Source organism: Anabas testudineus, chromosome 24, assembly GCF_900324465.2.
Source record: "Anabas testudineus chromosome 24, fAnaTes1.2, whole genome shotgun sequence".
Taxonomy (NCBI): Eukaryota; Metazoa; Chordata; class Actinopteri; order Anabantiformes; family Anabantidae; genus Anabas; species Anabas testudineus.
The window spans coordinates 8,163,702-8,189,683 of record NC_046632.1 but is presented as its reverse complement, the minus strand read 5'-3'; the positions used below and the strand labels follow the sequence as shown (position 1 = coordinate 8,189,683).

At 41.3% G+C, this 25,982-nt stretch overlaps 4 protein-coding genes across 4 annotated transcripts; 1 reads left to right on the top strand and 3 right to left on the bottom strand.

The window, feature by feature from the left end:
- Nucleotides 1-1,382: 1,382 nt before the first annotated feature.
- Nucleotides 1,383-9,521, bottom strand: faxca (failed axon connections homolog, metaxin like GST domain containing a). Its single transcript, XM_026340650.2, has 6 exons — nt 8,781-9,521; nt 6,491-6,626; nt 5,979-6,175; nt 5,517-5,734; nt 4,996-5,112; nt 1,383-4,770 (listed from the first exon to the last, which is right to left on the bottom strand). The coding sequence occupies exons 1-6, from the start codon at nt 9,038-9,040 to the stop codon at nt 4,466-4,468; spliced, it is 1,233 nt and encodes a 410-aa protein (XP_026196435.1). The 5' UTR covers nt 9,041-9,521; the 3' UTR covers nt 1,383-4,465.
- Nucleotides 9,522-10,131: 610 nt separating this feature from the next.
- ccnc (cyclin C) lies at nt 10,132-17,947 on the bottom strand. Its single transcript, XM_026342123.1, has 12 exons — nt 17,810-17,947; nt 17,331-17,437; nt 16,247-16,331; nt 16,092-16,161; nt 15,868-15,919; nt 15,684-15,739; nt 13,408-13,443; nt 13,227-13,318; nt 13,044-13,111; nt 12,853-12,932; nt 12,233-12,351; nt 10,132-11,888 (listed from the first exon to the last, which is right to left on the bottom strand). Exons 1-12 carry the CDS (start codon nt 17,839-17,841, stop codon nt 11,834-11,836), a joined length of 852 nt encoding a protein of 283 aa, XP_026197908.1. The 5' UTR covers nt 17,842-17,947; the 3' UTR covers nt 10,132-11,833.
- Nucleotides 17,948-18,516: 569 nt separating this feature from the next.
- ngs (notochord granular surface) lies at nt 18,517-21,829 on the top strand. The gene is made up of 11 exons (XM_026341823.1): nt 18,517-18,710; nt 18,945-19,110; nt 19,237-19,386; nt 19,517-19,636; nt 19,726-19,821; nt 20,134-20,268; nt 20,377-20,487; nt 20,572-20,682; nt 20,848-20,972; nt 21,115-21,408; nt 21,502-21,829. The coding sequence occupies exons 1-11, from the start codon at nt 18,517-18,519 to the stop codon at nt 21,593-21,595; spliced, it is 1,596 nt and encodes a 531-aa protein (XP_026197608.1). The 3' UTR covers nt 21,596-21,829.
- A 76-nt stretch (nt 21,830-21,905) lies between these two features.
- Nucleotides 21,906-25,777, bottom strand: pgm3 (phosphoglucomutase 3). The gene is made up of 13 exons (XM_026342224.2): nt 25,638-25,777; nt 25,123-25,331; nt 24,780-24,964; nt 24,558-24,625; nt 24,325-24,458; nt 24,044-24,239; nt 23,795-23,952; nt 23,629-23,712; nt 23,450-23,548; nt 23,239-23,358; nt 23,002-23,124; nt 22,673-22,846; nt 21,906-22,562 (listed from the first exon to the last, which is right to left on the bottom strand). Coding segments are annotated over exons 1-13 (1,641 nt in total). The 5' UTR covers nt 25,639-25,777; the 3' UTR covers nt 21,906-22,472.
- Between the last annotated feature and the right edge of the window lie 205 nt (nt 25,778-25,982).

Here is a 25,982-nt window from a genome sequence, read left to right as displayed (position 1 = left end):
TCTAAATAGTTTTTTTTTTTCCCTTGTTTGTTTGTTTGTTTGAATTATTAGTTAGTAGTATTGATCAGACCAGCTAATGCTTTATTTTACAGTTCCATCATGAGTGATTCCTAGAAAGAATTATGTCATCTGAGAGTAATTGAAGGGTAATAGAGATAAAGTGGAAAAGTTCAACGTAGTTCAAATAGTTCAAATTCCTTGAAGTAACTTGACAAATGCTTGCTAAAAATATTATTTAAAACCTGAATACTTTTAGCTATCACATTGCTTATAATTAAGTGTTTTCAATAACGCAGGTGAATTTAATTCATATGACTGGGATGAAAAATAATGTAATTAAATGTAGAAATAATGATTTATGAATTTATTATCAGCCTAAACAGCTGGAAAGAAATGCGGAAATGCCCAACTTCAATTTTCTTTCACCATGTGTCTTTACCTAGTCTAGTTTCAACTAGTTTAACAATGAGGCTTTTCTTTTTAAATCGGAGGCAGTGTGCACACAATTGTAGTGTAAAACAAAAGTGATCTGAGAAAGAAACAAAAAGAGAATGAATGTTTGCAAGATGTGGGCGTACGTGCATGAGCATGTTTGTGTGTGTGTGTGTTAAGCCAGGTCCAAACCCAGCTCTCTGGAGGACCCTGTTGCCTGGATTCTGTCCTATCAGCAGGCGACCATCTGCCCTCCTCCCAGCCCTCACGCTCCTACAGGCATCCTCTGCATTATTCATATTTTTTTACACACACACACACACACACACACACAGACTCACTCACACAGAGGCACATTCTCTCATCTCTGCGCACGTCCCACCTTACACATCATGCATACAGCCACACACACACACGGCTGCAACCTCTGACACTTTGTGCCATCTCTGACTCACCAGAGATGGTTTATACTCCGGTGTCATTGTCAGTTCTGAATTGCCTCCTCTGGCTTGTGTGGATAGAATCTCCCTGGGATTCAGCACAATGGTTGCAGAAATGCATTGAGCCAAAGTCATCAAATATCATTCATCTGTCCACGACTGTTTGCCTCTTTCCCTTTTTCATGCCCTTTCGCTCGAACGAACCCACGTCCCGTCTCTACAGTGGTGCTCCCACGACTTGCCTTTTCTGTTTCTCTGCCCTCCTTTTTCTCGCTGCTTTCTCCAGAGCTTCAGCACGAGCACAAAAGAAAAGGGCAGAGAGCTAATCCTTCTGCATTGTTGGGTGGGCTTAGTATTGTCATATGGTAGCAAGCACAGAGGGAGAGGGATTATGAGACAGATATATGCCAGAGTATACCCACCTCCAGAGCAGCGTTTGCTAAACCGTTCGTTCCCCGTCAGGTAAACTGATGCACTGATGCCAACAACTATAACAGAACAAGAGGAAAATACCACAGCTATATTTATTGAAGTAAGAAGAGTAATTCATTTGTCATACAGCTTTTTTTTTTTTTTATCTCTAGGTATGATACATTCATAAGAATAATTTTTAACGTTACAGAGCATTTTTGTTTAGATCATGTTCGCATATTAACATTTCTTCTCCCCAACCCCCCCGAACGTCTCTTATTTACAGTTTTATGAGATTCCACAAGTGTTTGAGCACGCACGAGAGCAAGAGACAATGCAATATGGCTTCTACAGGCTACAAGCAGAGAGCTTGATGGGAAAGAGTCACCTACGACAGGACTGAACCCCAACCCCTGACCCGTACTTGCTGAGGAACACCGAGACAGATGAAGTTGCCCACAGACACTGACTCTCAAAGTACTTTTGCAATTTTTCCTGTAATAGGCAGAGATCAGCAGGATGACTGACCTCAACCTGCTGATCTGAGATCTAATGCTGAGTTAGTATTTTATCTCAGTATTACATGTGTGTTTGTTCACCTTGGCATGAAGCTCTGCAAAGGAGGTTTTTTCATAGTTTGCAGAGTTTGCAGAAGATGAAGGGCTAAAATATTTTAATACTATCATAGCGACGGTATGATATGAATTTGAGCATTTACTAAAGGGCATCTCAAAACATGGACACACATGCAATTTCGACAACGACTGGCAACATGAAAATATTAATGTTCTTCAGTGTTACACAGCAACAGAAGTCAGTAGTCAGTCAGTATATTGAATCTCATCCATCGAACACATGTAAACGTAAGAAGAAAACTGCAAAAAGAAACAACAATAACATTGTTTTCCAAGTTCAAGCACATCCACCGTCATTATCAATAGATATCACTAACATAAAATAGAAAAGATAAATAAATATAATATAAACCATAAGTCGTATGCTGCGCTGATATAAAGTAAACGGTTTAGCTTCAGTTTTCATAAGGCTTGATCTGCCTACTGCTGAGAGAAGGCAAGAACATGCAGGCAAGGATTGTTAAGACAGAAAAAAGTGATCAGTTAAAGTCCATATTATTATATTGAAATGGGTGAAATGGGTAAACAGGGTAAACACAGGCTTCGCTGTAACCCTGTGCACTCTCTCCATCCTAAAGGCTGCATTCAGCTGTCGATCTGCAGCCAAAACTAAGGATGTTTTTTTGTTTACAGAGGGAGTTGTGATTTTGAATGTCATTAAATCTTCATTAAATTGATTATCATCATCACCGTCATACTTAAACTTAAACACCAGGTAGATTCACTTTGTAACTTTACAGCTGTTTCCATTTAAGACATATTATTGTAACTTTACGGTTACTTCTTTCACGATATACTGCTACATATTGATGCTACATATCTCTAATTCACGTAAATTAAATGTACGTGAATTAGAAATTTTCACCCAACACATGGATTTGTCAATATTTTTAGTGATTAATGCTTTCATTACACATTTTGATCGATATTTAAATAGCATGAAGGTACTGTGAGGTTCAATGCCATTCATATAAGTCTACTTACCCAACTAGAACCACAGGTATGTGTGTGTGTTAGGGAGGAAGAGTCACCTCACCAGCGTGTTATTGTTCATACACAGAGGGTGACTCATCCATGTGCAGCACAGACAAAAGCATGCACACCGTACAACCCTCCGTCCATACTAATCAGCCTCAACACTCAATATGTTGGTACGCACGTTTGCTGGGTGACCTACACACAGCCTTGCATAAAATTAAAAACGAACAGGGGGAATCTGCGCCTGTACTGTCGTTGCCTTGCATAACATTTACTGAGCAATCCTTCGTTTTGAAATGCTGCACAGCCGACACAAAAACTACTGTTAAGAAAAAAATAACAAAAACTCTTTTTAAGATCCATTAGCTACGTCTTTGTGTGGCGGATCTGACCAGAGGCACCAACAAATAAACTGTGTCACATGTCAAACTTAATAAGCCAGATATAATGTAGATAAAACTATCTATATGATGTGTAAAGGGACATTTTCACTCTATCCGATCTATTTCTACATGATTGTTTCACTCGCTCTGCATCTTGAATACATGTCAAATGTCTATTTGCCCTAAAGCTACTGTCCTCAGTGACGATCTAAACACGAGCCTAATGACGAATCTTGTCATATTATGCTTCTAATGTGGGGAAGGAGGGAGGGTTTTTTTTTTGGCAGAATAATTATCTCAGTGAGACAAAAAATAGTTCCAAAGTGCTTATAGCAGATAGCAGTTTACCATCCATTATTTCCATATAATTTAACTGCACTAATGTATATAAATATGGGCAGCAGGCACAGCTGTAATATCCCTGTTGTGTGGACGGATACACACTTACTGATCCTAAATCAGCAGAGTGGGTCACTGAGCCCATCACAAAGTGGATTTTATAGGAGAAACACCTAAAGTATTTACAGTATCTATGACAGAGGGGGTGATTTGATATTTGCAGCTATCTCTATCTATTTATACTCATATAATCAAATATTCTATCTATTAAATCTGAGAATCAAATCAGATCCGTTAATATTTACACTGTGTATTCACATAAATCCTGTACAGTTCCCTACGTGTCGATATCATATCGATACAAGGCATTTAAGGGTTCACTTAGTTCAAAACACACACACACACACAAGACGGGGCGGTGCAAGATGCTACGAGGGGCGCACGTGGTTGTCATGGTTACGGCAACACGACGACAGGTAGAAGGTTGTGACTGCAGATGGTGTTGATCACGTGGAGGAGTTTGTCAGCAGCGGCATCATTTACTCCTTGTCTTACTTTTTCAATCTGTTTTCTGCATCTTCTCGTCTTTCCCTCCACTGCAACCTGTTCTGCTTTTCCTCTGTCACTTTTTCATCCCCCCTTTTCTTTCTGCCGCAATCATTCCTCCACTACAATGTGCGAGTTAGACCTGTGCATCCTCATCCTCAACCGCGGACGCAGGCAACACCACAAACACTGCCGAGTTGTTTTCTTTTCTAAGAGGTAGGGGCGGGGCTGTGTACAGGTGGGATGCAGCTCCCACCTGTGGTGTGCACGTACGTAGCGTATACTACAAGTATAAGTTTTGTCAACACTTGAGCTGGTCTATTTCAGAGCACTCCGTGTCCATGTCGGAGTCATACAGGGAGTGGCCTGTGGGGTCGCTGTCGGGCGACGGCGGGCCCTGTGTTGTGTGAGTGTGTGAACTGTGTGTGTGTGTATCATCCTGGAAAGTGTCCGTACGGGAGTAGAGGCCCAGATCTGGGAGTTTAGAGGGCGAGTCGCTGCCCTCTGTGGTGTCATTGTAACAGAAGTCCTCCAGGTCCACAAACCATTCAGGCCAGAATCGCCGGCGGATGCGTTCGCAGTACATGGCCAGGTTGATCAGCTCACCTGCAGGGGACAGACTCATCAGTGAGTAGGTACAGTGGTTCTCTGAATAAGATGTAATCCTATTGATAAATAGCAACAATTCAATTAAAAAGAAAAAAAAAAAAACAAGGGAGGGGTGTTGATGAACATGTTGCAGTCACTAGCAGTGCCACAAAGACGATGAACAAGATGTTTCTGCCTTTTCTCAGTTTTACCTTAGCATTTTTGCGTGCTGTGTTGTCTCACCTTTGATTAGCTGCTCCGGCCGTGTTCCCGGTAGCGTCCACATAGCAGGTGCCAGATGACTGAACACTGCAGCGTCTACCGTTGAAAGCTTGGATCCCATAAGGTACTTTTTATCCCCTGAAACAACACACCAATAAAAAAAACATAGATAGTGTGTTTTTAATTGTGATGTTGCATCACATCAGCAAAGGCTTCAGAGATTAATCAATGTCTTTAAGCTCAAGTCTTAATAAGAACTATTTGACAACACTGCTCCACATGCACTTTTAAAAATGTCTCTCTGGCACCTCCTATCACAAACTGCCAGGGTTTATATTTTCACCACAAGATGTCAGTGTTATTCTTAGTTTCTGCAGCAAGTTGTGGCAAAGTTTACGTATTACAAAGTAAACGTTCTTAAATCTCTCTCTACACAGTTGACTCATAAATACTAAAGAAATGTAATTTATGCTGTATCATAGTACACCCTCCTTTTTTAAAAGTTGAGTTCATAAATCAAAATGATTTATCAGATTTGTCACCTAGGAGAGTGGACAGTGTTCGCATGTCCTTTTCCATCAGAGCGTAAACCTCGTCCCTGGAGAACCGTCCAATCCCGTGACCATACATCTCCCTCTTGATGATCCCGCCAGTCAGGTGACTCAGGATCCACTTGAGCAGGTCGCTCAGTGGCCCGCTCACCGACAGCATCTTCTGGGTCTCCTCCAGATTGTCTACCCACTGACAGTAAGCTATGGTCCTAGGACACGTACACGCATATCTTGATTAAAACAAGTGCTCACACTGTTACTTCCTATTATTAATGCTGCTCAGAAGAACCAGGCAGAGAGTAAGAAGAATGCTTTGGACATGTTCGTAAACAAATGTCATATGAAATCTTGCTAAACTGACAGTTTTCCTAAAGAAGAAGCCAAATAATATTTATTTTAATGTTAAGTCTTCATAAAATGCAGTGTGAGTGTGGACAAGCAGGGCTCCCTCACCAGTAGAAATGCTCCTCCACCATTTTGGTGATGGCGCGAGATATCGCCTTTTCCTGCGGCGTCAGGCTCTTGTTGAGGCTCACGCCCAATCTCTCCTCCAGGAAGTCGATGATGAATTCGGTGCCACACACCTGCTCCTGGTTATACTCAATCCACGGCATCTTTCCCTGTGGTGAAAGCTTCCCATCGAAGTAGTTCTGCGGGATAGGGAATAAGGAAGAATTCAGTAAAACCCAACTATTTTACTGAGATACTAACAGAGGAAGTGGCTAGTGATTGGTGTTATCTGAATTAAATTGGAATTGATTCAAGAAACATTATTTAAATTAATATTTAATGATCTCTCCCAGGAAACTAAGTGACTAGCAGAAGAAAGTCTGACTTAGTAATTACAGCAAACGTAATTTCATCAAGATGACAAAGTAAGGACGCAAAGAAATAAGGATTAAAACCTCATCACACTGAAGAGTAAATGTGCACTCTGAGCTTGTCACTATCACACACAGCTCTACCTGATAGGGCAGGTCGACCATGCGGAGGTAGGTCTCCATCTTAAGGCAGAAAGGGGACAGGGACGGAGCGCCAGTTTTGGGCCTGGAGAACTGGTGGAGTATGATGGCATCTTTAGAGTCCAGCTCCTCCTCCTTCCTGTGAGGAGCAAAGAATAACAGAGGTGAACAGTTGTGATACGAGTATTTGAAAGTCTGGTTTTCCTGGTGTTTAGCCCCCATCGTGTGCTACTAACTAAAGGGTCAACTTCAAAACTGAATATATATATATATATATATATTCTGAAATAAACATTTTGAATCATTATCTCCCAGAATCTGTGTATGAATTTAAGATATCCACACGTTATTTGTCAAGGTGCACTGCTTCTTAGCTGGGAGCAGCAGCCTCTGCTGGGAACCTCACAGTAAAGCAGCTAAGCCCAATGTGTGTGTACAGTGGGTGTATTGGACTGTCATTAAATTACATGTAAAACCACTGGCCCTGAGTGGTTGTCTGGTCTGAAATACATCCTATTGCCAGGGTATGTTTATTTCCATACTGAGGACGGTATTTTTATCCTACTCCCTCCTACTCCCCATAAAAATCTTAAGCAATACGTTTTTCACAGCTTAACTCTTGTCTTTATCGAATCATTTCACTTATTTAACTGGGCTTTATTACTCTGCACATCCCAGGATCTTCATATTATTACAAAATGAACCGCTTTTATTTTGAAGACATAATTACTTCGTAGTATTTCCGGTGCCCTTGGTGCGCTTCATGCCGTTTAAGTGACGTCACCGCGGTACATCCTACAGGCGACTACTTGTAATTACACCTTCCAACACAAATTAATTTATATTTTAACATCAACCTTTAATGCAAATTAAACATGTTGCACAGTTTAACTCTAAACTCTCGGTTAATAATGTAAGAACGAATCTGTAAAATGAATCTTCACCACAGCTGTAGTGTTGATAACTACTAACTAAACATTACTTTGAAAGTCCACTGGAAGATAACATGCATGCTTTAGTATCAAGACACAGCGGCTTGAATAGCAGCATAGACTCGCTTTACACAGCATACACTTTATAAATCATCTAAACTGCAGTGCCAGAATAACACGGGGGCTGTGATGGAGAGAGGAGGCTGCTGTATGAGCAAACACTGCGCTGTTCACTGAGGAGAGTGCTGCACAGTGGAGACGCAAACAGCAGCAGGGTGACAGCTGACAGGAGCTGTCTATTCACTGTGGTGCTGAAATGTCCGCCCGCTGACACCACAAGCAGCAGCAGCAGCAGCAGCTCTGTGGTCACAATAACTAAGAATTTAAAAAATAAACGCACAAGGAATAGGCAGGTAATAAAAAAAGGAAAGAGAGGCTTCACAGACTCACAAACACACACACACACACACAGGACAGACACTGCAGCTTGAGGAAGGAAAAACAAGTCCTGAGAGCTGGGATGAACAGCATCCTAATGTTTCACTGCACTGTAAAGAAATAAACACCCCACTGTCACGCAGCCTATAAGCGGCTTTGTAAATGCATTAATCTCTATTTAGATGTAAAATGTGTTGTTGTACTACACTGGGGCCCGGACTGCAGGTAACCAGACATGTATAAGGACATCGCACTCAAATCAGTCAAACTTTCATTCTTGCCAATGAATAATCAATAACGATGAATCTAATATATTTATATTTCTCACTATTTTAGTCTTGTTTTTTTTATTATTCTTTCTGTAACTGCAGAGCTTTACACTGAAACCTAACTCCGGAAGGTGTGTATGAAGCTGTAGGGTCACAATAACACAAACCCAGGATAACCCTACACAACATGTCGCCTCGTCCTTGAAATACAGACAAATGAAAGTGACCTAAGGTCGGTCAGTAATGTCAAGGCTGCTATAAAAACATGCTTTATATAAACCATTTATTAGATTATCTGAGTGGCTGAGCCTTGTCAAGCTCTGTCCCCGGTGGCTTTCTTATAATAAAAATATAACAACTGGAAATGTCCTAGTGTGTGTTTGTGACGATGGAGGTGGAGGTGGGGGCTCCGCTACATCAAAACCCACCCACTCACGATTCCTTATTCTCCACTGACTCCGCTCTCACCCCGCCCAACCTGCCCAGATTAAGTAAAACCAAACCCCAGTGAAAATACAGCAGCGCTGTCTGATGTGGAGCAGAAACACAAACAGTTTTCCACTATCCATCCTGCTCTGGTCCCAGACCCCTGCACACTGACTGTGGGACGTGGGGCAGCTCTGCAGCTTCTGGACACTCCGCCGTTGTTTGTACCTGATCGCCAGCAATTCGTGCAGCAGATAAGCAGCAGCAGCGAGCAGAGCCCCTCCGGTCAGATACAGCGTTTTCCGCCACCACGAGTCCGAGCCCAGAGCTGACATTATCCCGCCGTAGTCCTGCAGTGGGTAGGCGATGATGTATCCATAAAACGAGAGCTGCTCATCGGAGCCCAGCAGGCCGGAGGAGAAGCTCTGGTTCTGACCAAGATCAACCACACACGACCCCGTCCAGGCGAGCCCGACGCGCCAGTGCATGCTCTCTGTCTCCGGCCACTTTCCGCCTCACTCTGGCTGCTCGGGGCTTCATCAGCGGAGGCTTCATGGGAGCCGAGGGCTGCAGGAGCGGGGCGACACGGCCACGAACAGCCGCCCGGACACAAGCGTCCCGCCCGGAGCTCGTCCCCGCTGCGGGGTCGACATCCTCCGCAGCCCGCTGGTTGCAGCCTCCCTCCTGTCGCTGACAAAGTCGGACAGAATAAACAAAAACATCCGGTGGTACCTTTCAAAATAAAAGGAGAACTGAGGGTTGTGTATGTAAACATGACGACTATAAGCAAAAATGCACAGATTAATGTCAACATAAATACAATAGTTTCCTTTAAAAAATGTAGGTCTAGTAGCAATGGTAGTAGTATATACAGTAGTAAGTAGTACTCATTTGAGGGGGTCTCTTCCACGTTTTTCTAAGTTATGAAGTTTAAAATATGTCATTTCTTCAGGAGTGCCAAAGCGTTTTCATAAAACTGGAAATGACGAAAAACAAACTAACCAATCCATACCCAATTCAGGTACATTTAGAAACATATCCCATTGCAAATGTACTTTTACTTCTATACTGAGAACAGTATTTTTAACATCCTACTCCCCATAAAAATCTTAGGCATTACGTTTTTCACAGCTTAACTCCTGTCTTGTTTGAATCATTTTATTTATTTAACTGGGCTTTATTACTCTGCTCAACCCAGCAAGAACAGCTTTTATTTTGAAGACATAATTATTTCGTAGTATTTCCGGTGCCCTCTGTGCTCTTCATGCAGTTTAAGTGACGTCACCGTGGTACATCCTATAGGCGACTACTTGTAATTACACCCTCCAATACTAATTCATTTATATTTTCATAACATTTAATGCAAAATAAACATTTTGTGATTTGTATTGTGCACAACTCTAAACTCTTGGTTAATAATGTAAGAACGAATCTGTAAAATGCTTCGTTGTCTTCACTACAGCTGTAGTGTTGTCGATTTCAGATTACAGTAGTAACTGTACATGACTTTGAAAGTCTACTGGAAGATAACATGCATGCTTTAGTAACAAGACACAGCGGCTTAAATAGCAGCATAGACTCGCTTTACACAGCATACACTTTATTTCCATAAAGACAAAGTTTCAAGTAAAACTACTGTAGGACATTTTCAGGACTAGTAGGAATCTTCAAGTGAAGTGGGGTGAAGCCCTTTTATTTTCACACCCAGTCATGCAACCAGTCATGAAGCAGATGGAGCCTGCTGAAGGGGAGGAAAATACCAGAAGGCAAACAAAACAAGGCTGCATCACACTTGTCTCAAAGGATTCATTGTCTCACTGCCACCTCTTCACTCCGTGTGAGAAAACGATGGTAAAGTGGAATTTAACGCAATGTTTACCAAACTGTTTAGGTTTTCCTACAAGGACAAGTGTACAGGAAGCCAGTGTGTAGAAAGCTGACAACATGTCCAATTAATTGAACAAAAATCCAGATCTAAAATATACTTATCAGTTCATCTGAAGGGGACAATGTGCTTTTATGAAGTTGTTTTCTTTAATCAGCAGCTTTAATTCTGTAAGGCTTTTAAGCACCTTGTTTCGAGTAAAGCCCAGCACACAGCTCCCACTGTATTACAACACAAAAATATAGAGACACCTACAGGTGCACACACATATGGCCGCAATTAACCGATTAAATACATTAGCAGAAAAGTAGGGAAAAAAAAAAAATACAATGTACAACTAAAAGTTTGCATACAAATCTAGATCGACTGCAGTTTGTGTTTAGCTGAAAATGATGGATATAAAATTAAGTATAAGCTTTGCAGGAGGCAAACAGAATCATGACAACGAAAACAAATGGCATTTTCATCTGAAGCACGAGTACGCAGCTCAACCAGCTCATGATTTCCATCTTAGTTTCCTTAATTAGGCAAAATCATCAAAAGATAAAACAAATGAATAGAAGAACAAGGCTATTTACAAAAGGGACGCAGGAATGAGGGGGGAGGAGGTGGAGGTGTCATGATTCAAAACAGTAAATTCTTGTACTAAAAGAGTTCATGTCTACCTTAAAGAGAAGCCTCTCGGGATTTTTCCTGCCACATTTCATGATCAACCAGCGCAGATGCTCCGACAGCAGGGGAATCCAATCACACCACAGCCGCACACGGTGACATCCAATCACATCCACTCTTTAAACAGCATAGGATCAAGTTATTTCACTGCTGTGCACTATAGTCCCTGAGGAATGATAAAACCCACACTGGCCACTCACACTCACACACACACAGTACTTGTGATCAAGTTTTCTCGAATGCCGTGGAGCTCCTCATGAAATGACTCGCTCCTCTGGGCGGTTCAAGGATGTCAGGATCATCACAATGACAAGTGTCTACCCCCATCTATCCATTTACCCAACATACCCACCTCCCCTCGCCCCCACCCCCCCCAGTGTTCCTCATTTTTAGTTCATTTCAAGTCTGAAACAGAGCAGAGCGGCCTCATCGAGACAACACAACTATACAACTCCCTGTTGTCACCAGCAGGTTGTTCCCTGCAGGCATTTAAATGGCCGCTTGCCCATAATGATCACAGAAGGAAAGTAAAGACATGGCTCTCAGAGTTTTGCTGGGGTGGGGGGGGGGGGGGTTCTGTTAGTCAATGACTAAGTGACTTATTGGTCTGATGAGATGTGTGATTTCTCAATCGCCATCACAAATCTTGTGCTGTGTTGGATTTTGAAGAGTCTCCTGCTCTCTACATCAACATAATGGACTGCAAGTAAGTATAGACATCACGCTAAGACTGGCTGTAGGAGTTGCTTTGGTTCCCGTTGGAGCTCTGGTCACTCTCACTGGAGACAGGACAGAGAGAAGATGGAGACAACAATTACAGAGAGCTAATAGAAAAAACAAAAGCATGCCCCCCAACATTTAGTGGGGATTGTTAATACTTGTTGTGATTAATTTAGCTCTGAGTTCTTTTCTTCCTCAGAGCAAATGTGGTTTTCTGATTATACAATCTCACCACACCAAGATTTTTATTTATTAGGATATAAGTAAATATGAAGTTATGCTATTTATGTCTTGTTTAAACTAATGACTGTACTTGTTACTTATTTAATACAAGTCTGCCAGAAACACCAAGATCAAATCAAATATCTATGTACAACAACATATAGGAATAAGTCAGATGTACCTGTTAGGAGGAGGTTTAGGCTTGGGCATCTTGTTCAGCACTGCAGCTATCTCTTTCCTGTCATCAAAATTTTTCCACTGGTCGTAGAGCTTCAGAATGACACGGATAATCTCCAGGATCTTCATGGAAAATGAACACAGACACAACTCAGCTCATTGTGAACCACAGCTGCTCGATACAAAACAACAACAAAGCAGCAGGTTCCCTCCCTGCGTATGTTGTAAAATGATGTGTACATAAATGCTGCGGTTTTAGTCTGGATGTGTATTTCAAACAGAATACACTATTAATACACACAAAGGGTTTTTATCCCCCAAATTGTTTTACAGTAAAATTCCTATAGTAAAACAACACTGGGCTCCAGTGAGCAGAAGAAAACAACACTGGGCTCCATTGTTGTCCACACAAGATGGCTGCTGCTCTGATCTGATCTGAGTTATTTAACTCATTATCAAAACATATTTTTAAATGTGTCAGAGTGGACAGACAAATAGGAGAATAGGATACGACAATGCAGCCTTGAAAGAGAAACATTTTGTTGTTACGTCTGTTGTGTTAACATATTATGTCAGATTCTTCTTGCAATGCATTTTTTGTAATCCAACAGAGGTCAAACTTACTTTGTCCATGTCAACAGAGAGCTCTGCAAACCACTGCCTGGCATCTTTCTGCTGCACCACACATGCCACATGCAAACAGGCTGTGGAAGAAAAAGACAAGGAACTGATCACGTTGCATCTAATAACAATTCTTTAAAGCCTGTAACAATGTTACACAGCCACAATGAGAAATGCATGGGGACAGATCTTACCCAGGGCGATCATGAACGGAGGGTAGAGCAAACACAGATCTGTCCTGTATGTGTCGTTCACTATACGCCTGGTAAAGAGACAACAGTAGACTGAGGAGGCTACCATATACAGCAGAATTGAGTAGATTTAATATCACTCTATAATTCCATAAAAGAGACATAAACATGCACAGAACATCCTACCAAGCCAGAGGCAGCAGCATGTCCTCCTGCCCCATATCCTGCACATACTGCAACAGTGGTCTATAGGGGTGGTACACAATCAGGCAGCAGTCCTGAAACCAGAGTTACATTAAAGTGAAGTTGTCCAATCAATCAAGCCAATCACAGTAACGCTGAATGACACAAAGCTCTCTGTGCTCACCATTAACTCCAGAAGGTAGAACTCACATTCTAATATCTGTAAAGACACAGTTTGAAACAGCATTGAACATAAAACATGGCCAGTTTACCGCCTGCAGTGAGTTACTGCACACAGCTCACATACACATCCTCACTCAATCATACATTACTCAATAAAGAAACACAGAAGTCCCTGTACCATTTGCATCAATTTCTCATAAAACATGATCTGATCTTCATCTAAGTCAAGAATATTGACAAACATAATGTGCCTAAAATAATAACACAAAACATTCTGATGGTTTATGTCTTTATTGAGAACAACCATTAAAACCTCTTACTGATAGTGGAAAAAGTATGGGAACCCTAGGAATTAATAAACACCCCCCCTTGGGAGCACTAAACTCAACCAGGCGTTTCCTGTAGCTGTGGATCAGACCTGCACATTGTTCAGGAGAAACTTTAGCCCATTCTTCCTGCAGAGCTGCTTTATCTCATATTCTTAGGACGTCTCATGTGTGTGGCTCTCTTCAAGTCGTTCCATTGCATCTCTTTTAAGTTGAAGTCTGGGCTCTGACTGGCTGCTCCAAAAGGTGGATTTTGTTTTTCTGAAGCCACTCCATTGTGCGACTCATTGTCCTGTAGCATCACCCAGCTTCTACAGAGTTTCAGCTGATGTGCAGACATTCTCACATTATCCTGAAGAATTATTGATACACTTGGAAATTCATCTTCCTCCCCAATTATTGCAAGCTGGCCAGGCACTGATGCATCGAAGCAGGCCCAATTCATGATGTTTTCTGCACCATACTTGACGACTGGGATGATGTTTTCAGGCATGCAGCAATGTTCTTTTCAGTAAGCAGCAGCTTCCTTCGTGGTGTTCTGCCATAGACACCCTGCTTGTTCAATGCTTTCTCTACTGTAGACTCATGAACACAGATGTTAGCCAGTACCAATGATGCCTTCAAATCACTATGGGTTGCTTCTTAACTCACTGATTGATTGTTGTGCTCTTGGGATCATTTTAACTGGCCGCCCCCTTCTTGGTAGAGTAGCCACAGCCCCAAAGTGTCTCCATTTGTAGATTGTTTGCTTAACTGTAGACTGGGGAGTTTCTAAAGTCTTTAGCATCACTTCCAAACCCTTTCCAGCTTTATGTAAATCAGCAATTCTTGATTGTAGATCATCTGAAAGCTTCTTTTGGCGATGCATGGCCAACATAAGGACATTCTTTTTGTGCAGAGCAAACTCAAAAAGTTTGAGTTGTTTTTGTCACTCGAAGTAGCTCTAGTCCACACCTCTAAACTAATGTTCTCCAGATATGTTAATACCTGACTTTTTTGAGGTGTTTATACCAATATAGCACTATGAGGTTTTTTTTTGGTTGTTCTTAATAAAGACATGGAAGATTTGAATTTTTTGTGTTATTATTTTAGCCACATCATATTTGTTAATACTCTTGACTTAGATAAATATCAGACAATATTTATAACAAATACAGGAAACTATGAAATTCCAAAATGTTCACATACTTTTTCTTGCCACTGTATACTTTGACAAGTCACAGCGCCCCGCTAACTCATTCTCTACTATATGAGACACTCCCTCTTGCTAACACTCAACACTGGCCCACTATAAATATTATTTTACACAGTTCTCTCGACAGGCAGCATGTCAGAACAGCCCTGGTGACCTCTGGACAACTCGGTGGAGATGGTGGATAAATAAAATGCTGGCAGTTGACGCCACAATAAGAGATACTGCGCAGAACAATTGTGTGTGCCTGTGCACATTGGCAGCCATGGTCAAAGCCATTTCACACAGTATGTGCACTTTTATCATAGAAGTGTGAACATTAGTTGTGGAATCTCACGTACTGATAGACAATAGGGTGTGATACATAGTGTGATTCATTTCTAGCCTGATGCAATACAGCACTGCAGTGCAGTGCATAAATAACTTTGTGAAGGAATCAAGAAAACAATTATGTGTTTAAGCCCAACACAGCTGACCCTGTGACGTGTGGAGATTTGAGTGGTTTAACTAGTGAATTATGTCTTGGGTTTTCTATACAGCTTTACATAACTGTAGATTATTTCGACTTAATTATGTAACTTACTAAGTAAAGTGCCTTGAGATGGCCAGTATACATAACTACATACTATATCTATAAACATATAAACTGAACTAAATTCAAACTGAATTGCTTACTACTCCTACAATAAACTCTGTACTGAATAGTTTTTCCGTATACTAATGCATTAGCATGCAAGTAAGGCAAGATATTTTACTTACATGATTCATTCTGTAGGGGAACTCCTTTGGAAAGGCATAAGAAAATCTTGTTTTCACTATAGAAAAAGAAAAAACCTAAATGATTCAGCCTAAGCTGCAGGGGAAAAAAACTTGACAGATATGGACCTAAGTTGTGCTATTCTCAGAGGTTTAGGACACATATGACTGAATACTTTAAACTTACACACAGATGTTGCTGCAGATATCAGCCTGGTATTAGATACCACTCCAAATTCCTGAAAGGGAAATCAGTACTTAAGCTAAATTCAACAAAACATAGAATAAAATGGATGCAAAAAAAGTGCTTGTGCTTAAGTTGTATTTTGCCCTTTCCATTATTTTTTATTGCCATTTTCCAAGATGCAAAGTGGAACTTATGTCTTACTGGCATCACAGAAATGTTCATACCTCAACTTTGGAAGCCAGGAAAACACAGGTAGGAGCCATGAGCACTGGGTCTATACTTTTCAAGGAATACCTGCAAAACAAGAAGCAATCAACACCAGAGTTAAATGACAAATTCAATTTTAAACTGCAACTTTTGAGCTTTACTACTTCCTTACCTGGCATAGAAGCGTTTGAAGTATACAGTTGCAGTAGCAATGACCTGCTGTCGCAGTTTCAGATGTTCCCCTAAAGCCTGGATCACTGAGAGAGATGGAGAAAAAGGTTTAATCTCTGTTCTTGTTGGGTTACACAGAAAAGCAGTAAATGTAACAAGTCATCGTCACTTTTGTATATATAATATTTTCTACATTGTATTAATACATAAAGAGTGGTATTTTACGACTTGGTTCATAACTTACAGTGGTACATATATAAATCCAGTCACAAGAAAAAGTAAAGGCACTGTTAGCAATTCCCTGGTTATTTGCATGAGTTTAAAATGTGATCTGATCTTCACCAAAGTGTATCAAAAATATCAACAAACACAATATCTGTAAGCTGATAAAACAAAGTCATGATGTTTTATGTCTTTACTGAACAAACCCATTAAACACACAGAGTGATAGTGGAAAAAGTAATGGCAACAGCATCTTGTTAACTGGTTGAACCACCTTTGGCACCTCAAGCAAGCAAGCTGTTCCTTTAGCTGTGGATTAGACCTGCGCAATGTCAAGGAGGAAAACAACGACCATTTTTCCTCACAGAACTGCTTCAGCTCAGCCATATTCTTAGGATGTCTGGTGTGACCAGCTTTTTGGCATTTTTCCCACAGCATATTTATAAACAACATCTATTGGACTGAGGTCTTCTTCTGGGGTTCATCTGACAGACAGCCATCCTGACATTATCCTGTTGGAGACCTTGATAAAAGTGGGAATTCATTTTCCCCTCCACCATATCAAACAGTTCACGTCCTGCGACAGCAAAGCTGCCCAACATCATGATACTATCTCTATCCTACTTCATTAATGGGTTGATTTTCTCATGTTGTTTCTCATGTTTTCTTTTCACACCATATATAGTTTGTATGTTTTATGTACAGGTACACTTGTCAAGGTAGCTCAAAACCACAGAGTTGTTCGGTTTCATCAGCTTAGAAATACTGTGTTTGTTAATGTTTATGATTTTAATGAAGATCGAAACACAACTTATTATGCAGAAAACCACGATATTATAATTATTTCTAGCCACTGTAAATACCATTGGCGAAGAAGATCTGTAGCTTCCAGTACTCCTCTTCTGTAAGAACCTTCAGGTCCTTCTGGCGCTCTTTCATTAAGTCCTGCTTGTCCAGGACCCACTGAAGACTTTAAGACATAAAATAATTATCGTTATTTAAATGTAATTATGTCAATACTGGGTTGTCAAACTGTAATGTTAAGCAACCTAGGAAGTAGATAGCACAAACATATCACTATCTGCACCCCTGAGCTAGCTAAAACGGAACAAGACAACTGTAAAAAGAAGCTAGACTGATTAAATATATGTTGACCAATATGTACACATGTATTTGGTTCTGTTTGTGTGTACATATTTCTATAAAATAAAAAAACTTCAGGAGAGACTTCTATCGCTGTCGTACGATGCAGCGCAGACGGAGCTAACAGTTAGGCCTCACAACAAAGACAGCGATTTACAAAATAAACACGTAACATGTCGACATTTTAGTAAAAACCTACTAATGAGAACTTTGCCAGAAGTTTCCCGCCATGTTGTAGTAGTTGAGGTAGAGAGGAAGCCTCAGAATTGATGTTTTCTCCTACAAAGAAGTGGTTATCGCAGGGAAAGTAGTTGGGAAAACCAGACACTAGCGTAACGTTATAAATCGTCCGGAAAAGGACAGAGAACTCAGTGACATGGTTCCATTATTTCTGTTCCGCCTTCAAAGCAAACGCTTGATTTAATGTTTTTTTTCATTAAAATGCGTGTTTTCATAATTTCAATTGAAAAAAATAACAAATATGGGAGGGATAAATAGGGGACTAGTTGGTGGGTAAATTGACATCAGTCATGAAATGAGCAATAATAAACTCAACATGATTAAATATATAATTGTAGGTCAGTTATCAACAGAACAGCAGGTCAATTAACAACAATAAAATATATTACATTAAATGATATAGGTTTGTCTACCATTAGATTTAACTGTAACACAATTAAAAGTATTTAATGAGTAAGTACTCAACCTATAATAAGTAAATTTCTTGACGTAACAGTGATAGATATTTGGAGGCACAGTCATCCTGGGGTTGGGAAGGTTCAACATTCCTCTATAGTGCTGAGGGAAGGGCTGATGAGGATATAAAGACCCCACCACAGGTTCAAGGTGTGAGTGACCAGTTTCCAGTCTCTGGTTGAAGTTGCAGCAGTTCCAGGAAAAATCAACATGAGCTACAGTCCAGAGAGGATGTCCTCATATCGTCGTCATTTCGAGGACGCCTTGGCCACCTCCTCTGCCTACCAGCTCCGGGGGTCCAGTCCCTCTCCCACCCGTGGGGAGACCCGTCACCGGTCGACCAGTTTCAACCAAAGTGGTGCGACGATGGCGCGCAGGGCCTCGCATAAACCTCGCATGACCAGGTGGGTCACCTCCCCTTGAACCTATAGGATATTCATGTTTTGTGCTGATTTGAATGTTATATAGACAAGGTAACAAGTAGGCCTGCTACATTCACATCATTTGGAATTGTTACCCTTAAAACAGACTTAAGCAATAATGAGAAAATTACAGAATTATAAATTACAGTAGTAGTAGTAGTAGTAGTAGTAGTAGTTAAAATTAATGAAATACAAGGATGATGGTCCCTTCTACAGCAGTGTCAGTATGGGAGCACTGTGCTTTGGTATGTCCATGGGGCTTGGACCAAAACTGGATCTGGATGCAGCTGCAGCCGAGAACCAAGCTTTTATGATGACTCGGACCAATGAGAGGCAGGAGATGGTAGTCCTCAATGACCGTCTGGCAGCTTATATTGAAAAGGTAAAGCTCTATCCCTGCCTCGTCTCAATTCTAAAATACCAAACATAGCAAAGAGGAAAAAGGAGCAATACATGGTAGAACTTAAAAAAAAAAAAACTTCTGCATCTCCTTTGTTTTGTATATTAGGTGCGAACACTGGAGTCAAAAAACAAGCTGCTGGAAGCTGAGATTGAGACCCTGAAGGGCCGCCACGACAGATCATCAGTCCTCAGGCAGCTGTATGAGTCTCAGCTGAGGGACCTCAATATTGAAGCTGAGCAGATGAGAATCCAGAGGGTGAGATGGGTTTGAGCGTGGAGGTCAGGTGTTGTTCAAAGTGTCCTGCAGTCTTATATAGTAAAGCTCTTTTCCACTTGATTATCTGCTTAATTAAAACAATTTGAGTTTTTTACACACATCTGCACAGGATGTGTCTTTGGAAGCCAAAGAGGCGATGTTGGGCCAGTTTAACACACTGAAGGTCAAATATGATGAGGCTGTGGAGGCCAGGAAAAGGATAGAGCACGACATTGAGCATCTACGTCCGGTAAGACACAGTGTAGCGACTAGCTTTTTCCAAAAATTAATTGAGTAACCTCACCTACTTCACTTAACAATCCCAACATCAAACCCCAGGATGTGGATAAAGCAACCTCAGCCCGCATTGCTCTGGAGAAGCAGCTGGAAAACCTGGAGACTGAGTTGACATTCCTGCAGAGAGTTCACAAGGAGGTGTGTGTGTGTGTGTGTGTGTGTGTCTTGTCTCGTCATCTGTCCTTACTCAGAATACTGTGTTGATGAATCAGTGTCTGGTGATTGCATGCCTTTAATTTTTTCATGAATGGTCTAATGGACTGGTAATTATGTCTATGACAGGTTATACTTAAATCAAGACCTTGTAGCTGAATAGAGTGAATATGAAAGTATAAACTTGTGGCAGAATGGCTCAAAGGAGACTTAAAAGAGAGAAGTTGTGGTGCAGAGTGAATCTTGCTTACTAACGTGTTTCCATATAACATATCATTATTTGTGCTCCACTGAAAGGAATTGGAGGAGCTGATGCAGCAGCTCTATTCAGCAGCGTCTAAGGTGGACTTGACCTTTGGCCTCCCAGATCTGTCCTCTGCTCTCAGACAGATTCAGTCTCAGTATGACAGCATTGCTGCCAAAAACCTACAGGTGTGGTGTTTATAAACATTTGAGTTTAACAAACAGCAAGCATGAAATAGTATGCAAGAACACAAAACGTAGTTGTGTAAAGCACTAGATATGTTTGTGGTTCTTCAGGAAATGGACACTTGGTACAAAACAAAGTTTCAGGACTTGAGCAACGCCTCCAGCAAACACATTCAAAGTGTGCGAAGTCTGAGAGAGGAAATTGCCGGCTATAAGAAAGATGTAAGTATAAGTTTCTCCTCTTGCTTATGGCAGGTATTGTGACTTAATAGCCACAGAAATCTACATGTCTATGGTTGTGTTTAGATTGTTAACAAGGAACGTGAATTGGAGACACTGAAGACGAAGAATGAGTATTTGGAGGCTCAGATCCATGATGCAGTGGAGAAGTACAAGAAGGAGGAAGGGGACTTACAGGTATGATATGGAATTGCATTTACTTACAGTGTATTCCTTAAGGCTTTTCACTTTTCAGATAGCTCACAGTGGAGGATACAGCACATACTATATAGTACTACAAAGACACTTTCTGATCGCTTGATTCATACACATACACATTTCAGCTGTATTTTACTTCAACAGGATCGTATAGAAGCCATTGAGCTGGATCTGAAGGTCACCAAGGAGAAAATCGCTCTGCTGGTGCGTGAATATCAGGACCTACTGAATGTCAAGATGGCTCTGGAGATTGAGATCACCACCTACAGGTGAAGTAGAGCCAACATGTATCTAAGCTGATCACCCCATAATAGAAAATACAAAATGGGGCATTGTCCATATATTTCTTTTAATGTTTCTATGTTTTATATGCAGCATTCAGTGTAACACTTCCCTCTGCTTATTTTGCAGGAAGCTTATCGAAGGAGAAGACAGTCGTCTGAGCGGCCTGGTTCGTAACCTGCCCCTCACTGGGGGTCCCCGTCTCACTTCTAGTGCGCACGATGCCTCAGCTTTAGCTGTCAATAGTCCTGCCCCTGCAGCCACTTCAAAGCTGGAGAAATCCCCCAATGGCACAAGCAGTGGAAGGGATGAGAAGGCTCCAGGTGGAAGACGAGTGGAGATGGCCTCATCAGACACCCAGACAGACGGTAGCTTAGAGGAGCAAGCCACTAAGATGACTGAGAGGAAGACTGTCCTCATCAGGTAGAAAGGGAATTTGGCCCAGAGTGGCTGCCAAACAAAACAGCCATTTTTCTTAATCTTATTCTTTTTCCTGCTGCCCCCTTTCTTTCCCAGAACAGTTAAGACAGATGAAGAGACTTACGAGAGCAACACACAGGAGCGCACCATCACCGTTTCTGGAGCAGCTGACGACCCTGATGAAGAATGAGCCATTCACGTGTCTCAAATCTGACTGTGCAACCTTTGCTGAATTGTCTATCAGTGTTTCATGTCAAGTTATTAAGACTTTCTCACTGGTTTGAAAATCCTTGAATTCAGATGTAGTAAAAAACAACTGTGTGTGCTCATTCCAAACATTGTGTTCACCCACCATGCAGACTTCATGCTGTGTCCTGTCACCCTGCTCTGCCTGCTCCTAACTCACTGTCAGCCTCATTTTCCTTTTCTGCTCATTTAATCCTCCTGTGTGTCCTGAACTTGTCTTTGAAAGTAACAAAATAAACAGCAAGCAAGCACACTTTTGGGTTTTAATCATTTTTTAATCAAATGATTTATGAAGTCACCAGTGTTAATAAACTACAACGCTGAAAATTACACACAAGCACATAATTCTCACTGTTTGATCAATGAAACTAAAGTTGCATAGACTTTCCCACCAAAATCCATAGAGGTAAACCTGTTACAATGTCCTCATGTAAACATTTAATTCCCCTGTGTCACTGTTAAAAGCAGAGAAATTACAGTAAAGTTCAAAAAGATTCAATTTACTAAGAAACTACATTCTTACATTTCATTCTAACCAGAAGTGGACTGAAACTCTGATTAAAATCTATCACATTGTGTTTGTGAAGACACATGACATATACAGGTGGTTATTTATATTACATAGAAATCTATGGCAGCCTGTTTGAGATGCAATACCAAGCGAAGAGTAGCATATATAAAAAATAAAAAAAAACTCTGTCTCCCCGTGTGTGTCCCTAATGATTAAAGTGAAAGTATGATGTACACAATTAACGGGACAAAATGATTTGCTACATTAGCAGAAATTATTATCATTAGTTATTGCTTTTATGAATGTGTTTCTAGTGCAGTGGTTTGGGTTCATCTCCCACTCCCCCCGCGAGGCGATATACCACAAGGCTGACTTCATGTGCGAGGGCATCAGCGCTCTCCTATAACACAAATTGAAGGTGGAAAGCAATAGCATTATTTACAATTCATTCCCATTCAGAAGAATGAAGAAGAATTCTTGCACATTAACACCAGAAAAAAGATTTCTCACCTGTGTTTCTGCTTCGGAGTAAACTCTCACCACATCCTCTGTACCTGAGGGTCTCACAAAGGAACGGGCCTGTCTGTACTTTTTCACTAAACTATCAATGGCCTCCTGCAGTCCAGCTGGGCTCACTGCTCGTCTCTCTGCATCTGTTGTGTCTATTACCCTGCGGTCCGACACCTACAGACAAAAATCCAGCAAAACACAGGAAACAAGACCCATTTTAGGTTAGCAAAATTCATCTTAAGTCTTAAAGTATCTATCTATCCAAAGAAAATCTCCCTAAAGGATTTAGTATCAGAAAAATACATTGCAGTTCATAAATATATTAGTACCTTCACTTTGAGCTGCCTGTTTGGCAGGTCACTGTAGATGGCGTCCCACTGCTGGACAGTCATACCTTTGATGGCTAATATAGCTTCAATCAGCAGCATGTCAGAAATGGCATCGCCTACAGTCTTTGGAGGATAACATGCAAAAAGTGATATGCATTTTGTTATTATGCATAAAGATAATTCCATCAATGGTATGATATTGTATTATGTATGACAGTTCAATACTCGAGTGTCTACCTGGTTGATGACGTTGATAGTGTTCTGCAGCATGAGAGCTGCTCTCTTCCTCTCATCGTCAGTGTTGGGGTTTTTGACAAGCAGCTGGATCTTCTCTTCGGCTGCCTTACTGAACAACACCTAAACACAAACAAAGTATGACACAGAAAGGTGATTAATGATAACTGGTGCATTACATTATCTGTATTCATGTGTGCGTTTGTCCACTCACGGTTCCGTGACCATTGGCCTCAAAGTACACGCCAATGTCAAACTCCTGTGCTGCATGGTGAAGGTGCTTCACTCCAGTCTTCGTACACCTCACTATTACCTACAGGAGGTCACATCAAATATGTTAGTGCTAACTCAATGGGTGTGGAAGTAAAGGAAATTTACTTTGTCCTTTCTCACCTTCATAGTGTCCTCCAGGTAGTGTGTCGAGCTGCCGTTAGCATAAGCAGTTTGCACCACTGCTATCTTCAAGTCTAAACCAGCCTGTATAACCACAAAGGAAAGCTATGTAGTAAGTGTTCTATGTGTAGAGTATGACTCCTAGTGTTTGAAGACAACGGTTTACCTGTGTGAGCAGTTCTTTAAGGAAAGTGCTGATGAGAGTAGCAATTTTGTCTCCGTCCAGAAGGTGAAACTGTCCTTCAGAGTCAGTGTAGTAATAAACTATCCTGTCAGCATCTCCATCAAAGGAACACCAACGCTCTCCTGGGTTTATCTTAACACCTTCACAGAGGGAGAAGGTGTGAAATTAGGATCCATTAGATACACTTTCAGGCCATGTGAATACAGTATTAAAACATGTGTTAAGTCACACCAGTTGGTGGTTTCTGCTGCACTTTGACAAAGTCGGCCCCACACTGGTGGTTTAGCTTTCCTTGGCAGCCATCATTGAACAGGGAAATCTGCAGCTTCTTCTTCAGGTGACCCTCCATCTCACGCACCTTCAAAGCCCCAATGCCATTGGCGCCATCCACATGGACGTGCTTCTGGTCATCTGTGCAGTTAGATGCCTACCACAGCAGCAAGAAAGTGAAAAAGGACTGAAGTGCAAAATGAATTAAATCACGCTTACACGTGTCATCACTTTTGTCTTACATTCTTGGTGAGCTGAATGAAAGCCTGGCAGAGCTTGTTGTAGTATCCTTCCACTGTGGCCTCTCCATATTTACCACCTGTGTTCTGACAGCAAACCATGTAGTGCAGCTGTGGGGTGGTCACCAAACCATAATCTGGTCGGACAGGTGGAGAGAAAACAATGAAGAGAGTGGGAAGAGAAGCAAAAAGCAGAGAAATCAATAATACTTAAACTTTTTTTTAATTAAGTCTACCTTTGCTGTGACCTGCAAGAGAAGATACTCCATCCAACACTGCCTGTGAGAGGCTGGCACTGCTGCACCTACAGTTAGAGTACACAGGTGTGTCTTAGTCTCTTGGGAACTAAAAACACTAATAAAGTCTGATTAAAGTGCACATTACTTTACTTTTCAGCACTACTACCAGATGGCATATATATATATAAAAATCCAAATAGGATATGATCTACAATGGACCTGGTGTCTTTGCCCACAAACACGTTAGCCTCCTGGTTCATGTTTATAGCCTCCTTCTCTATAATGTCCTTCAGAGCAGTGAGCAGATCATCCTGTTCTGCGTTGGCCAGCTGGGTGGCATAAACCTCCCACGCTGGTGTCACCATTTCTCCCATGGGGTCAATCAGCTTCACCCCGTTGTCTTCCTACATCACAGGAAGAGGTTAAAGAGGAGTCAAAATAACAACATCATACTGTAATTAGAGGTTGCTGTGAAAAATATCCACACAGAACACAAACTACATTATAGATTTATAGACAGAAGTAAGGAGACGCTAGTATCTCCGAAGTCCATCTGTCTGACCTCAGGGTTGTGTGATGCAGTGACCATGACCCCGATGGTGGCTTTAGTGCTTTTGGAGCGGAGGGTGGCCAGCAGTCCCATTCTGAACATGATGTGGTCCAACTGATTGGCATTAGTCCTGAAGCCCGCGGTGCCATACTGCAAAACCAATCCTGCAGGTTTAGGGTGCAGACTGGACTGTTTTATTACTTCCTGGAACTGGGCCATCACTAAAACATGTAATACAGGTACAACCAACACATCAGTCAGTGCTAAAAGAAGTATTCAGATCCTTCACTTAAATAACAAAGAAAGCACCAAAACTAAAGTGACATTATTAATACAGAAGTTGCATTTTAATGTTGTAATGCTGGTTTAGCCTAAAGAAATAACGCCCGGACCAAACTGTGATATAAAGTGTCAGAGGGCAAGAGGAGGGCAAAGTTTACAGAAAACTGCAGCATCGCTCTGTCACTCACCAACAGATAGGCTCTGAAAAACAAATCCTAACAACTTTACGATAAAAAATAACTCACTTAAATTGACTTTAACCAGCTCAAACCGTAGTGACACACAGCACGAACTGGCGCTTCTTACGATTAATGCAAAAGACACAACGTTCAACGCGAGTTGTTTATCGTAGTGTAGTGAATGAAAAGCTTCCTGTTTTACCCGGTTCCTGCCTCTGATTGACGACGTGGCCACAGTTCCGGAAACGTGACGTGACGCATTTACGCACAGCGTCAGTGCGCTGCGCTCTGTGGATGGTTTTACCACACTAATGCAGGGATGCACCCTGAACACCACGACTTAATTATTGTAGAATTATTTACTTAAAAAACATTAAGTAAAATAATAAAATACTGTGCTCTTTTAGATGA